Below are 15,230 nucleotides of genomic sequence, written 5' to 3'. Positions count from 1 at the left end.
GCAAGGAGTAATCAACCAAAAGAGTACAGTTTCACGTTCTTCGGCCTTTGCGTCCAGTCTCCTGGCTCTTTGAAAGTCCAAAACCATTCCATGATTGGACACCCGTTTGCGCATGCGTGGTATTGTTTTGCGAGATGCGAGGAGACTAAGCCTTTGCCTGCCATGTGTAATCAAATGACACACAGCTCATGTGTTATTTACAACCACCACCTAATAATTCAGAGACAGTCTGGTGCAGTATAGGGAGTACTTGCGCGTGTGAAATGAAGTCGTCTGATTTATTCACAATAACTCAACAGAAAGCCAGTGATCCATATTTAGTCTATTGTAGAATGTACCATTATTCCAGGCGCCTTATGTATGCACAATGCATTTTCGGTAGGGGGCTCATTTGCGCAACTGAGTGGTGGATCATCTGCTGTGCGGTTAAGTACCGGGACGCCACGTGTATTCCATTATAGTCTTCATAATGTCGGTTACTTCGTCAGTTGTCCATTTGCCTGTGTTCGTGGCAGTGTTTGTGCACTGTCTGACTGTAGTTACTGGTGAGTTCAACTAAATTTGTCTTTCTCCCTTTGCTGTGTTTTACATCCAAAGTCCACCAGACAAAATACCTGAGCGTTGGTGTGTAGGCGACCTCACAAATGTTCAGATTCAGGCACTTGTGTGTGTGTGCCCCGGCAGCCATTACCATGTATTACTATTGTCATCGTAATGTGTTACAAATTCAATTCTTTATTTCCCCCATGCAAAGCCACACGGTAAGCCATATAGGCTGATTTATCTCTATTAAGCATCTACTTTCAGCTTGGATTTCTTCTCTTGGAAACCTAAAGCCTTAAGCAGGAAGTAAAACCGTAATTGTATCTTTTATCTTAACGGGTGCTTTCAATATTGTTAGTAAACCTTTGTCCACCTGCCAAGATAGGAAATATAAGTATTATGAAATCACTTAAAGTGCTCACGCAGAGACCATTTCTGACTCAGCCAAGCTGAACAATTTAATAACAATAGGCCTAGAGTAACAACAACGACTCCTACTTTGAAGGCTTTAAAGTTACAATGAACTGTGACATATGAATCTGTAAATGTTTTGTACAAACTTATGCATGGCAGCCATCTTCCCGGCCATTGCTTTTGTTACGGAGGGATATACATGAGTGGACCTTTTGTGTATATCCCCCGTAACAAAAGCACTGACCTGAACTTTGCTATCCTGCACAAATTCTTTTTCGCAGTCTTTGTGGCAAAGGATTTGTGTGTGGAACACCTGGACATGTTACAGAGCATAATGTCCGTGTGTTTTAGCCTACATTTAATGTCACTTCGACATAAAACTCAGAAATGACTAGTTGTCGTAGGCCTATTCCTTTGTAAACCATTCCCCAATGAGACCAAAAGCTATTAGTGTTTAATGAGTAAAGCAAAAACTGTCTTGTGGCCAATTCCTTTTGCACAGGTTCTCGAATGTGTAAAGCCTTTTCAAACAAAAACTCAAGATCTAAAGAACTCTACGTTACGATTTGACTTTTTTTCAAATTTCAATGCACACAGCTGATCATCCGGGTCATGACGCACTTTGCCCCTTAATGGAAATGACGAAAGGACCTCCCATAGCCGACACACTGGTGACTTCAGAACTGTCAGTTGACGGTGCTGGCATAGTTCAGTGTGGTATGCAATACAGAGTACCAGTCAAAGCAACGCTGTACCAGGGAATGCTTGCAGCTAATAAACAACATGGCGACGGTTTTGAGTAAGAGCAGACATAGACGGTGTCCAGTTGAGATGGACGTACCTACGAGATGATTATAGACCTTTGTGTGCAGTTGACGTGCGACAAGAGACTTAAATCTGTTATCGTTTGTATAGAGATAAAAGAGAAAAATACATCTCTTCTTGACAAAAACGGCCTCTGCGAGAAAACCCACATTAAAGTTGCCTTGTATAACAAGCGGCACAAGAAAAGAGAGAGACTAAAAGACATCACAGCAAAAATCAATAGTGCATTTTCTAATATATCGTCTGCTGTGTTTTCAGGTTTAACTCCACTTTACACCAGATGTGGGGACACTTTATCAGCTCCATCAACAACGTTGGGTCTGAGGGCGGTTTTTACTGGTACAAATTCGACAAAACTACACTGCGGACCACCCCTGTTGGTACGGAATCCTCGTACTCTTGCTCGTCAACAGAGGGCGCTTTGAACACGGCGCTTGCAGTTGATGGCGTCATCACCACTGTTCAAACTTTTGTAATGAAAAAAGAAATTTATGGTTACTTTACCCTTTACTACTTTAATGTTGATGGTGGGGAGTTTACCTGAGCTTATCCATTAGAAGGAGCGTAAAGTTCTTTCGAGTGCTTTTCTCTTCAAGGAATTAAAAAGAATGTTTTACTTTTTAGGTGTTGATTTCATCGAACTTGGTGCTAACAGTTCCTACATTTGGCACTATTCCAATGGTACCTACCCAAATGATACATATGTCGGTGAGTACTTTCAACATTATGAAAGCTTGTTATTTGTGTTAGATAGAACAATTTCCCCCCCAATATATTTCTTGATCAATGTTCATGTCATGTGAATTTGGTTCAATAGGACCATGTGTGGGTTCGTCCATCATTCCTCCATCTGCGCCCCTTACTTACAAGGTCGTGTACCTGACCGTCTCCGGCACTAATGTAATCCAGACCACTGACAACAAGTTCAAGGGTGTGTGCAAGCAACTGGTGTTGGTTCAATCGGATTCAAGTAGCGTCTTCCGACTGCTGGAAATAGCCAATAGTCAGATACCATTGTCTATAGAGTAAGTATACTTACTGATACCTGTCTGCAGATTTATTGCTTGTGGCAAATGGCAGTGAGTAAATAGACTCTGCTTCTAGTCGTTGAATTCTGACCTGATATTCTTTCGTTTTCAAGAGCTGAGTTGAATAGGCAGGAGAGCATTGTGACGTCATTCAGTGGCATTGCCAATAATGAGACCTACCGATGGACTGGCTACAAAGCAGGAACCGACGGACCGATCCCTTACGGTAGCTAATACTAATTTAACTTATTCCTACAATTTATTTGCTTATTGCATGTTTTGTTTGTTATCTCTTCTTGCTCCTGTTCGTTTAGTACTTCTACTTTGCTGTTACTTTACTTGGCTCTCGGTTGATTTCTGTTCATTCTTTTGCTCGTATCCCAGGCAAAACGTAGCCGTCTTCCTCTTTCTGTTGTCCTACTTCTTGCTAATTTAATTGTCAAACTTTCGGTATAATAGCAGGTTCTACTACACTTTGCTGCCTGTTTGTTCATTGTTTTGCCTCTCGTTTTTGCCGTCTTGTTATTTTTAACCATAGCCTTTACTTCTGCTGCATCAATTTCAGATCTATCCATGACGGCTGTAACTGACGGGGATCATATCCTATTCAGATACGAGGAGGTGGAGGTCGGGACGGGACCAGGCAACGGGGCGCCCTCTGTGGGCCAGTTTGTTGTTCTTCTGTTGCCCCTAATGGTATTGCCAGGGATGACGTCAGTGTAAATTTCCTGTTAACATTCAAGTGGCACTTTGTCTGACTTTAAAAAGAACGCACAAGTTCAACTTTGAGGTGTAGAAAGTCACTGTCTCTGATACATAGAAGCCACGAAAAACTGTCAGTACATTCATGATAAGAAATATAATCGTGAGGCAAGTTGATAACACGAGGCGGCACCCTAGTGAACCTTAGGGTGGACAGGTTCACCCACGTGAAAAGAAGTTGAGCATATCAAGATGAAAATGTACCACCAGACGATAGTTGCCCACCAGAAATTTTTGTTGATGAATTCCAGATCTGGAAAAGAAAATCAAAATCCCTGCCAATTGTAGACAATAAAATATGTTTTACAAGTACATGTACGTTACGCTGCCATTGTCTAATGCAACACAGCACTGTGTGTGCCATATCTACATACAGAAAGGCCATAAAACTTCAAAAAGAAACTCTGACCACTCAGCAAATTTCACTCGCCCTGAGCCGCAAGAATAGATCAGACTGAAAGCCACACAAATCAGTGTCTTCTGTGAACTTTGCAGGACAAGCTCATTGGCAGAAATGCGAATGACGTATCCCCTAAATCATGGAAAAGATAGTAATTTGTAATGCTGTTATGTCACCAATCTCGGCAGCAACAAAACAGTAGCGAGAGAGCGCGAAACCATATGCGTGCTATCCTAGTGTTGGGTGCCTCCCGCTCATTGTTCGCAAAACCCAGTTAAAATGTATCTATCCTCTAAATTATTCAGATAATAGTGACAAAAGTAATCTTGCCTAAGAATGAGACTATTCAAAAAGAATCCAGTATTTGTTTAAAGCAAGTACACTAAGACAAATAGTCACTGAATATTCATGGCCTCTATGAATGAATTACTGTTACTTCAACTAGACGGCTGCTAAAACTCATATTCCTACATTAAGTTAAGATAAAGCTTCACATTAAAATAGTGCCACAGGGAGACACACAATATTAGATCAGGACAATTAATGGAGTTTTTTTTATAATACACCGAATATTTTCAAGAGGTTAGCATTTTTCGTTGCATTCAACTATGGACTGTTTTTGCTTAACGGTTCTATACTGGAATGACCTTCAGATAAATATATAAAAAATCTACATCCACGTCTTTATTCGATTGTGAAAATAGTGACACATGCGATGAATATTTCAAATACTCCTCTCCTTGAATAGATTCCAATAACATTTGTAGATGTAGTTCTCACCAGTGATTGTCATGGATAATTTTATGGTTGGTGACAGTACGCCCGGAGTTATTTACCTTCCTTGTTTTTCTCACACCCGTGTTGATTTCAAAGCCAGAAGTGAGGTTTCCACTGCATGCCGGATGTGATTTTCAATGGTGACTGCGTTTTAGGGATTTCCCTTTCGACGCAACTCAAAACATACCTACACAGTGGAACAGCTCCCCCTCCCTATTTATAGCAAATGTTATCACCTTCAAAAATGAATATTGAATTGTCCTTTGTGTATCCCCGGATATCGGTATATAAAGAGCAGTCGTGTGTTCACTGCCTGTGTCTGCTTCGTCTTGTGCAACTGGCGTAGATACAACGCTCACTTCTAAACTTTTCTACTGAGCAAAATGCCGAAGAATTATTCTGCAGTTATGGTAGCCATCGTTTTGGCTGTGCTGACACCCTGTCTAACCGTAGTAGCCGGTAAGTCCGTTACGTTTTCTGTTGAGTTACCAACATAACTCTTAAGAAACCGCGGCAACGTTTGTCTGTCCCACTCCAACCTTCCAAGTAGGATAATACATGTAATGTGCTCGCCTTTTCCAACAAAGTTTTGGCAGATTCTTCAGGCATTATTTTTCCATGTTTTCAATTTTTTTTCATTTAGTTATTATATTTGAATTTGTAAACGAGAAATTTTTATGTAACTTTACTCGAGATAAGTTAGGAATTTTAAAAAACATCTCAACGGGAACTCTGATTTCTGAGATGTCCTTGTCCGATTGGTCTTTTCATTGCAGTCAGAAAAGCGAAGCTTAAGCTTAAAAAGTAGAATTCAGTTGAAAACAGATTGAACGACCTCGTGTGAGCTTTCGTTTCTGCTGTGTATCCTCCAAGCACAACCTTGTGCGTTTAGTTTATTTCCTTGTGAAGGGAAATAAATCGAATCAAAATCGCTTTGCTTTGTTCATGGTAAAATAAAATATTCTATCGTGAAGGGGTTTGAATGATTTGTTCCTTCCCATAATTTTCTCGTTTAAACCTGACGCAACTCTACCACTGACTTGCTTCACGATTTTGAACGCGATTGAACGTGTTGACTATTTCATGTACAATGGCCACTTTCATTCTGTTTTCCCTTGGTTGTTATGACCCTTCAACCAGAAATGCTTCCCGGATCTTTTGCCTTCCCGGAGAAAACAAACAATTGACGTTCTCAGAAACCCGGATCAAACACTACAAAGGAAATATATCGCGTAGGACATGACCTTGAAGCACGCTGTAAAAACGACGTGCTGAGTTAAACACATTTTTATACCCACATTCTGTCATGTTTAACCTCGATATGTTTAGCATTGTGCGTTTGGGAATGTGTTGAAATGCTAAGTGGATTTCAAAAAGCTAAACATGTGCCACTGAAAAGCGTTTCGGGTTTAAACAATTTCATTGAATGAAAGGGATTTCCCCCTCCAAAAATAAATGAAAGCACAACTTGTACTTTATATCAAGGAGTACTGAAACTTTTGTGAAAAATGTTGAGTTCGTGTTGTCAAAGCCCTTCATAAACAGTTGCACAAAAAGTTTCATTGTCTGGGGTGACTTATGTGTGTGTTCTTGCTTTTGCATGCTTCCCTTGTTAATTTTCCCAGGCACATTTTAAACCATAGAATAATCAAGAGAATGTTGCTTGTGATCCAAGTTGACTGTGGATAACATCTGTCATAGTTATGTCCTATTGCTGTATTTTATTTTTGAGAATACACATGCATTTGTAGGGTCATTAAAATTCTCAAATTAACCTAAAGTCATTCAGGCTCTGAAATCATGAGATACATACAAGTTCACTTTGATAAAGTCGTCCCTTGGTGATCTCATCCCATTGTGTCGTGAGCGAACCTGTAATCGACTTGTTACGGACGAGAATGCAAACCTCGCTACTAATAATCAGTATTTGGACCGGCTCCACTGTCTGTCCCCCATGTTCAAATGATCCAACCCAGCCGAAACTAAAACAAGCTCGATCAGTCCGTCGAACTTGACGTTGGCCTATACGATAACCACTCAAAGCATGTTCGTTATAAGCCCGTGTGTCCCTGATTTGAAACTCCTCACTTTTTTGTTTGGTAACATTTATCTTTCGGCAAACTGATCAATTAATCCAGCAAAGTTTTCCCGAACTGCCTCAAACTTGCAGGCTACGACCCTTGTCCCGCAGCAGATATGACGTCAGGTCCGCCAATCAACGCAACACTGGTAACTTCCTACCAGTCAGTTGACGGGCCCGGAATGGCTCTGTGCGGGATGGAATACTGGGTACCAGACAACGCTACGGTGTATCAAGGAATGCTTGCCGCTCAGCAACAACATGGCAGCCAGTTTCAGTAGGTACCTCCTTTTGGTGACCACCAAACAAAAGGAAAACATTGGACTAACCCTATGAGTTAGATATCGAAGGGATTTTAAAGCACATTATCCGGAGAAAATGTCATGAGAATTGAAAAGATTAAAACATCACAATTGCAGCATAAAATAAGTTGACAAACAACTCATGCATTTTATATTTCATTTTTGATATAGATTTAATTCAACTTTGTTCGCAATGTATGGACACTTCATCAATATAATCAACGGAATTTCGAACACTAACACCACCTTCTGGTTCATTTTCGACAATGCTACTCAGATGCTCACACCTGTCGGTAAGATACAGTCGTAGTTTTCCATTTGCCTTGCTTTTTGCTTTAGCCACAAAGTATGCAGCATCGCGAAAGAAGAGGGAAAACGGTCCTGTCAGCCCTGACGAAGTTCTTTAAAATTTTAAACAGTTGGACTTCAACAGACTTCAAGGAAAAGTAAACGATTTGTACACAAAAAATTGAACTTTTCTTATTTCTGTCTGTGCCCTACCGCTAAAACGAGAAAGGCATTCCATAAATCCCGCAAAGCAATTGTTTGTCAAACAGTCACTGAATTATCAAAATGAGAAAGAAAATATGTTTTTGTGTATTTCAGGTGTGGACTTTCTTCATATTACCGACAGCAGTTCCTACATTTGGCAGTTTAACAACAGTACTTCTCATAATCAGACCTACACAGGTTAGTTTGCAGATACAAGGATAGACCCCCAAGGGACCAAAGGGGCCAGCCCCCCACCCTGGCCCACCACCACCACGAGACAGTTTTGTTTTCAGATAAGAGAAAAGCCATTTTCGTTCATTACCTTCTTCTTCTTTCCAAAGGCTTATAAAGAACACCAGAATGTAGCTGCATCCCTCAGAAAGGCTCTAAAGGGTTACATGGAAAATGTCCAGATTTGGGGCCACCCCTCCAAAACATCCGTTCTTGTGCGGAACCAGGAACCCCCTCTAAATTACTTCATGTTTGATAAAGTTTTGTTCTGCGGTACCGGCAGTCGTGGATAGCTGCAATGAGTAAATGGAACAAAGCGTAAAGAATTGAAGTTTGACTAAACTGCGACATATTACAATAGCAGTGATAAAATGTCCTGTTCCCAAAAGCTTCATTGTTAAAATGAAATCCGTGTTTCATAAAAAATTTGTTTAAGTTTCACATATGAGGATTACTTTGATGCACGCAACTTCAAATGCCAGCCATTTTACTAAACACTAAACAGATGCAGGATATAAAATAAATACTACATATGTATTGGACAAAGTGCTCACAAGATTGTTGTGGAAATCGAAAAGTAAACTTTTACATGACCGTTTAATTGACTTTTCTTCATTGACCCCATGGCAGGACCATGCAGCGGCCCGTCCATTATTTACCCGACCATGTCTCTTACCTACAAGATTGCTTATCTGACAATCTCGGGTGCCAATGTTCCCCCTAACTCCAATTTCAAGCGTGTCTGTAAGCAGTTAGTTTTGATTCCTTCGGATTCAACAACAGCGTTTTCTCTCCTGGACATCGCAAACAGCCAAATACCCCTATCGGTGAAGTAAGTTGGAACAATTTATATTAGCGCTTTTTGTGAAGCAGGGATTTGTTATGTGGTGTGTAATGGAAGCTTGAAACTCCTAGCCTACGAAGACGCCCCAGGACTTAGACCCAGCTTCTCAGAATTGGTAACCCACCTTGAGCCCATGGACTTTGGTTTGGCTCTCAGGTCCTGTGGTATGGAATTAATATCAATAACCTAGTTTCCCGAAAATGTAACCCAATAGTTAATGAGCCTTGTTGTGTCACAACTAAAACTGCCAAGGTCTAGAGCAAACAATAAACAACATCTTACCCATGGGAGCAACACTCCCGAGTTCAGAGCAAAATTACGCACACAAACCCTTTGAACCCATACGATTCTGCTGCAGCCGTTTATACCAACTTTCCTCCAAACCACATTGAAGCATCTCAGCATTTCTTTGATATTCACCTTGTTCAAGGGCCTTGCTGACTATGACAGACTACGCCGTGACGTCACTCAATGGGGTGGTAAACAGCGAGAACAACAAATGGATTGCCTTCCGTGCGGGTACCAACCAGGCCCTTCCTAATGGTAATCATTCACTTGATTTGGGACCAGGGTCTCCTTGTTTTTAATTTTAGTGGTTACCACTTCTTTCTGGCTTATTCATTCCCATTTGTAATGTACTATATCCTTTTCCACACTAACAGATCTATCCATGACGGCTGTAACCGACGGGGATCACGTCGAATTCAGATACGAGGAAACTGATGTTGGGACAGGGCCAGGCAATGGGGCTCCCTCTGTTGGCAAGTCTGTCGCCTTCCTGTCTCTGATTGTATTTTTGTTAGATGTTGTGACGTCAGTGTGAATATTCACGAGTTGGGCGAAACAAAAGAAGTCTCCGAGTCCACAGAATAAGGGACGATGAGTGCGACTTTGTTGTATTTGAAGTGTAGTTATATTAATTTGAATATTTCAACTGACTGAGTTATAGCCCAACTATAATTATACCTTAGAATCCATGTTTGTGGTGATGCTTTTAAAATTTACACAGTTGAAAATAAGGTATATCAATTTTGAAAATTATTAATTAATCGTGAAAATTGGCCTAACACGAACGCTTATGCGGCTAAAGCCATTTTTACTGTTATAAACTGACATAGCTTTCAACTAAATTTACACAAAGCGCTTCTTTCTTTATGAACTGACTTTTCTTTCAGCGGACAGTAGAGCTATGGTGAAGAGGTCTTATAGTTACATTATAAACAATAGTTGTCATAATTCCTTAGCCGGTCTTGATGATCCCCTGCATATTGCTATCCTAGGAGGAAACTCGCGTAACAAAAAGTAAAGATTTATTTGATTTGTAAATATTACTCAGAACATTAGGATTACTGCTTCCGAGCTACGAATAGTTTCATACAAATATTTTTTGTGACTCATTAAAAGTATAAGTATAAGCGTTTTTTTTTTTTTTAATTTTAACGGGAATGAAAAGGTGCACGGGTCGGACTATCTCAAAGGAATATTTGCTTTTAATCCGTGACGTTTGTTGAGAAACTATCAAAAAAATTAACATTTGTTATCACACAAGTCACCGTGCTGGATCGAGATCTAATCCACGCTACTTTAAGAGAAGGAAAGTCCGTTGAGACTTTAGTCACAGCATAGAGGAGCACATCAAATTACGCATTAGTCAAGATGAAAGACCCAGATTCTTCGAATACTTCAGATGTCTCGAAGAGGTCGAAGAGTGCCTGCTTCAAGGGGGTGATGTACGATATCACAGTTAAGATACAGTCATTGTCAATGTACAACAAACACATCAACAAGACTACAATCGAAAACCAAGTAATTTAACTTCCTCAATGTCTCCGAAAAGTGATCTTTTTTACTTTAAAGTTGGCGGGTCATAATCTCTACATCTTGACATTTGTCCACAGCTCTAGGAATAAATCAAACTTAATTGTACCTAAGGAAATGAATGAATTCTAATTATTCATCTTTCATTATCTGAGACTGATGTTACATTGAGAGAGTGACTCAAGCTAGCTTTGCCGTAAAATTTGTAATGTTTGCTAATGTCTTGTAAATGTCTACATTTGCATTGGTTATTAACGATACTATTTTGGAGAATATAACATTAATAATACTTCTGATAATATCTCATAACCGACCTGATAATTGTAAGTGCTTGCCTCGAAGCTAACTTTTGAAAAAATACGAACGTATGGCAAGGCGTTTCATATGTGCACGACATTCATCTCAATCTCTCGCATCAAGCTGCAAAACTCAGCCATGCATGGAGACGGGACTCCAGACGGAGATGGCTGTCGTGCCAAGTGTCTAAACCCAACGCCCCAATGATACACGCCAAATGTATGCAATAAGAGTTGCTCAGAATCTTGGTCGTATCATCATGATAGACGTCTTGAGAGAGTAGCCGTAGCCGTGGAAAGTGAACCAGACTACACCCTTGGCGTTCTGTCCAGCTCCCACGATGCCACGCAGGTACTGGCCGTTGAGGTTGGAATTATGACAGGTCGAGTACCACCACGCCCCCGTGTACTCCACAGCACAGTTTCCTGCCCAGCGATCGTTGTCTCGGTCATAGGTTGAGAACTGGTTGCCGTTATGGGCGGATAGAGCGTCACCTATAGGTCAAAGATCATGATTAATAGATGGCCGTGGTCCTCAAAGCTAGCCTGGAATACAAATCTTGAGTCCTCAGTATTGGCTTAAATAAAAAGTCTAAGACTGACTTAGGCCTATAGACCATCATCCTTGAAAATGCTCCGAATTAAATAAAACGTTGATTTAAGGTCTATCCATGCTAGTAATTCAAGTGTCCCTTAGATCTGAACGATTTCCCCATCCCGCCCAAGTCAATGTTAAATAATACATTCAATAGAAGGCGTTCGGTTGACTGCCTTCACTGAACGTGAATTAGGGCCCTTTTCCAATACTCGACTTGGGCTCCGTCGGAGGCTTCGTTCCCAAAACCAATCCCCGATTGTGGGCCTGAAGTGTTTAAATCGAATTGGATTAATGTAATATCTGGCTTTCTTGCATCTTATTTGATGGCACTATTAAACTAATTACTGCGCTTACAGCTTCAACGTCAGCTAGTTAATTAAAAAACAGTTGAAGCCTGCGGCGGAGCCGACGTTGAGTATTGGAAAACGGCCCACGTAAACATTACCTGCAGGCCCTCCAGTGAACCCAGCCACCCGCAGCGTGTAGTTGGTGGCCTCGCTACCCACGTAGAAGTTACGGTAGTGTGACTCGACGGTAGTGAACTGCCAATCCTCCAGCACAACCAGAAGCTCGTAGCGAGCTTGCGCCGATATGGCGTGGATCACCTCGTTGCCTAGCCAAAGTTCGCCCGAGTTGTAGCCGAAACCGTCCCGATAAGATGCCCAGTCACGGTTGAAATTCAGTCGGCCGTCCATTCGTCTTTGGATCACCTGAGCGAGGCAGGCCGAAATAATACGATTCGAGTCAGCAAAGAAAGAAAAAAACTCACATGGGTAAGTTGCGTTTCCCCAATACCTCTTTTGTGTCTCGTTTGAAAAACGCTATACAGGTTGTAATGTAACCACAACGTGTTTTGTCGTACATCACAGCCTAACAAACACTGTGCAGCCGAAAAGGATTGCTTACCGAGAACGTTCTGTCCAATAGTATCTCATTTTGACCTTATATGTCCCTCTTTGTTTCGTGTAATGTCAATGATCACATTTAACCTCCTGTAGCAACTTGCAGTTTTCCATTCTGTTGTCGAGACCGTGTTAAAATTACGAGTATGAGTGAAAATCGTCGATGCAATCCGCGTGCACACGTCATGATATGTTAACAAAAAGCCTGTTTCAGGTTTTGTACCACGAAATACCTTTCGTTAAATCGGCATACATCGGCCATTACATAACTGTGTCATGTGGGAGGTTTTAAGCCCAAGCTGTCAATTTGAGTTTCCGTAGTCTTACCGTCCAGCCGCCACCTTGGATCGACTGATCACAGAAGACTCTTACTGGCCGACACAAGTCAGAGAACGCTGGGAAGATGGTGTACACGCCATCGCGGCCACCGCCGAGTTCCCGGATGTCCTGGCAGTTGGTTGGCATGTGTACAGGGGCTGTGAAGACATTGGGAAGGAAAGACTTGATCAAAGATGACTTTTAAATAACCTGTTACAGTTACAATTCATCTCGCCCTTGTCGTTATTTTTCTTCCCTAGCCGTTTTCTTTTAGACTTAATCGAAACGCTAAAGGTTAGCCGTTTCATTAACGTTCGTAGGCTTATTTTTAGTTGAACAATTCTGACGTCATAGGAGTGAATCATACGTTTATACACGCGACGATTTCCCTGACTAGCCTGGCAGCTAGAGGGCGCTGATAAATTTACATATTACAGCATTAATGCATCTATTTTAAAATAAAATCCCTGTTTCCTTTCGACTTTATATTTTTGGAAAATAACAAGTCAAATAAAGTTCTGTGCAGATTCAAAGATCAAGAAACACCACTTCACGTCTTGATAATAAACCACCAAACATCAGCGACTTACATTAACACGTTTTGGTTCACAGATGTAAGCTTTTCTTTTTTAGGTCATATCGTCTGTTTCTCATTTGAAACATAGCTAGGTTTAACGAATGGCCATGTACCCAAGAGCTTGGTGGGACAAATAGACTCAAATTCTTTACTAACAACCATTTGGTGTGACTGAAACATTCACTTTAGATTCCGTGATGTACCACTTACCTCCGCCCGCTGCACCGTTGTATATACCTCCACAGCAGGTTTTATCAGGTGGTGGGATAGCCGGGGGTGGTTTCTGCGCTATTTGCTGTCCCACCGTCTCCAACACACACAGTATCGCCACGACTAGACAAACCAGCTTCATCATTGTTCCTCCTCTCTAGGTCCTTTTAAAAAATACCGGCACCAACCTCCTCGCTAGATTGAAGTTTTGATGATTTCTTGTGCCTTGGAAATAAATGGAATCAAGAAAAATGGCGAATATTTGTGGGCCTAAGAACCGCCCGTGTTGGCTGGACAGACGGGAGAGACGGTTAAGTTCGGTCGTCTTTGGTGCCTGAGTGGAGGCCGTACAGTACCCACGTCACACGGGGTGAGTCACCCAGAGACGGGACCAACTCATTCAAGACAAAGGGTGGTCAGAAAATGAGAACATTGCGATCTCAGCCTCCACCTCAACGCCAAGTTGGATTTTCACTTTCCAAAGAAGGTCGTTAACACTCTTGTCAACATACCAACTTCTGTTGCGCAGTTTGTACAACTTGACTAAAATGTGTTACCTTTTACAACTTTTCGAGAGTGGTCGGATTTCAACAGACAGATACGTGCTTTTTTAAGCGCTTTGAAGAGTTCCTTTAAAATTTGCCGAGATTTATGTAAAGGGTCACCGGTAATTGGTTTTAACTTTGGAGGAAACGCACTGATGACGCATAGTATCATGTGGTGTCTATTTATAACACGCCGGCAGGTTTACATAAGGTTGATAGTTCGGAGGCTTCGTGGTGCTGAGTTTGAGTCCGAAAGTACAGAATGTATTGAATATGGGTGTCAAGTTAAAATTCTCTTTTATGCTAAACAGATGGTAAGCTTTCATTGTAAAAGTGAATGTTCAAAAAGGGCTTAATCATTGTGGTCATGATAAACAATGATTTCATTCCAATTTTGGTAAAAGGCCTTTTTTATTTAAATACAAGATGTCCATAAAAAAGTGCACCGAGATGAAAATTACTGTAATGGCAAAACTACTTTATAATATAAGAGAGAAATATATCTCCAGAAAGGGCAGAACGACCTCTTTGTAATGGTATACATGCAGCTTGCAATGTTATTAACACAGATGAGTGAACAAACTACATCGATGATAAGGACACTGAAATCCGCACTGTGACAAGTTTGCGTATTTGATTAGCAAGGCTCGACCATGCACGAGTGCAGAACACCAAATGCCTTTGCTTTAAGAACACATTGTTGAAAACAAGGAATGTATCTAAATCAGTCTAATCTGCTTTAGTTTCGCTACTCACCTCATAAGTTTAATGTGCTGTGCCCCCCCCCCGGCCACCATTCCTGTCAATGCACATCTGACATCTTCGTAATATATTTATCTTGGTATACTTTTTACGTGGACACCCTGTATGATGTTTTTCACGTATAAATGCTTTTGAAAATGGATGTTTGGACCTGCTGCTTTGAGTCGTAAAATAAGCAAACAATGTAGGTCCTGTAATTCATGGAAAGAAGTGAACTCCTGTTGCTACAAAGCACTCTAATGAGAGCCTCACAAGTTTCAGTAAACAAAAATCCACACTTATTTTGTGTTTGTGGGACTGATCGCAGTCATATGAACTCAGGGAAAGACAAGTTCTTAAGAATTCCTGTCACTGATTGAACCTGGCATGACACAGAGTGACGCTTTCTAACTTTTCAATATCATTTATTTGGAGGTTAATCAGGTCTTGTGATTACTAACTTGTATCTTGTCGAGTAAAACTAGTCTCTTTCCTGGAAATGAACAACCTAGAAAATGCTTTGGTTT

The 15,230-nt window shown here is 41.0% G+C and overlaps 2 protein-coding genes across 2 annotated transcripts; one reads left to right on the top strand and one right to left on the bottom strand.

Annotated features, from left to right (window-relative positions):
* The first annotated feature begins 215 nt into the window (after positions 1 to 215).
* LOC110973430 (uncharacterized) lies at positions 216 to 10,825 on the top strand. The gene is made up of 14 exons (XM_087147970.1): positions 216 to 545; positions 1,555 to 1,756; positions 2,041 to 2,162; positions 2,407 to 2,490; positions 2,600 to 2,807; positions 2,924 to 3,036; positions 3,376 to 3,437; positions 3,835 to 3,856; positions 6,920 to 7,106; positions 7,303 to 7,424; positions 7,738 to 7,821; positions 8,485 to 8,686; positions 9,129 to 9,241; positions 9,361 to 10,825. The coding sequence occupies exons 1-14, from the start codon at positions 470 to 472 to the stop codon at positions 9,519 to 9,521; spliced, it is 1,758 nt and encodes a 585-aa protein (XP_087004096.1). The 5' UTR covers positions 216 to 469; the 3' UTR covers positions 9,522 to 10,825.
* Positions 10,171 to 13,766, bottom strand: LOC110973449 (ficolin-2-like). The gene is made up of 4 exons (XM_022224292.2): positions 13,418 to 13,766; positions 12,640 to 12,788; positions 11,856 to 12,120; positions 10,171 to 11,307 (listed from the first exon to the last, which is right to left on the bottom strand). The coding sequence occupies exons 1-4, from the start codon at positions 13,560 to 13,562 to the stop codon at positions 11,051 to 11,053; spliced, it is 816 nt and encodes a 271-aa protein (XP_022079984.1). The 5' UTR covers positions 13,563 to 13,766; the 3' UTR covers positions 10,171 to 11,050.
* Between the last annotated feature and the right edge of the window lie 1,464 nt (positions 13,767 to 15,230).

This window comes from Acanthaster planci, linkage group LG17 (assembly GCF_054643075.1).
Source record: "Acanthaster planci isolate LZ-2023a linkage group LG17, COTS_SCS, whole genome shotgun sequence".
Taxonomy (NCBI): Eukaryota; Metazoa; Echinodermata; class Asteroidea; order Valvatida; family Acanthasteridae; genus Acanthaster; species Acanthaster planci.
Note: the sequence above shows the minus strand (reverse complement) of the source record. Positions and strands in the feature narration are given on the sequence as shown.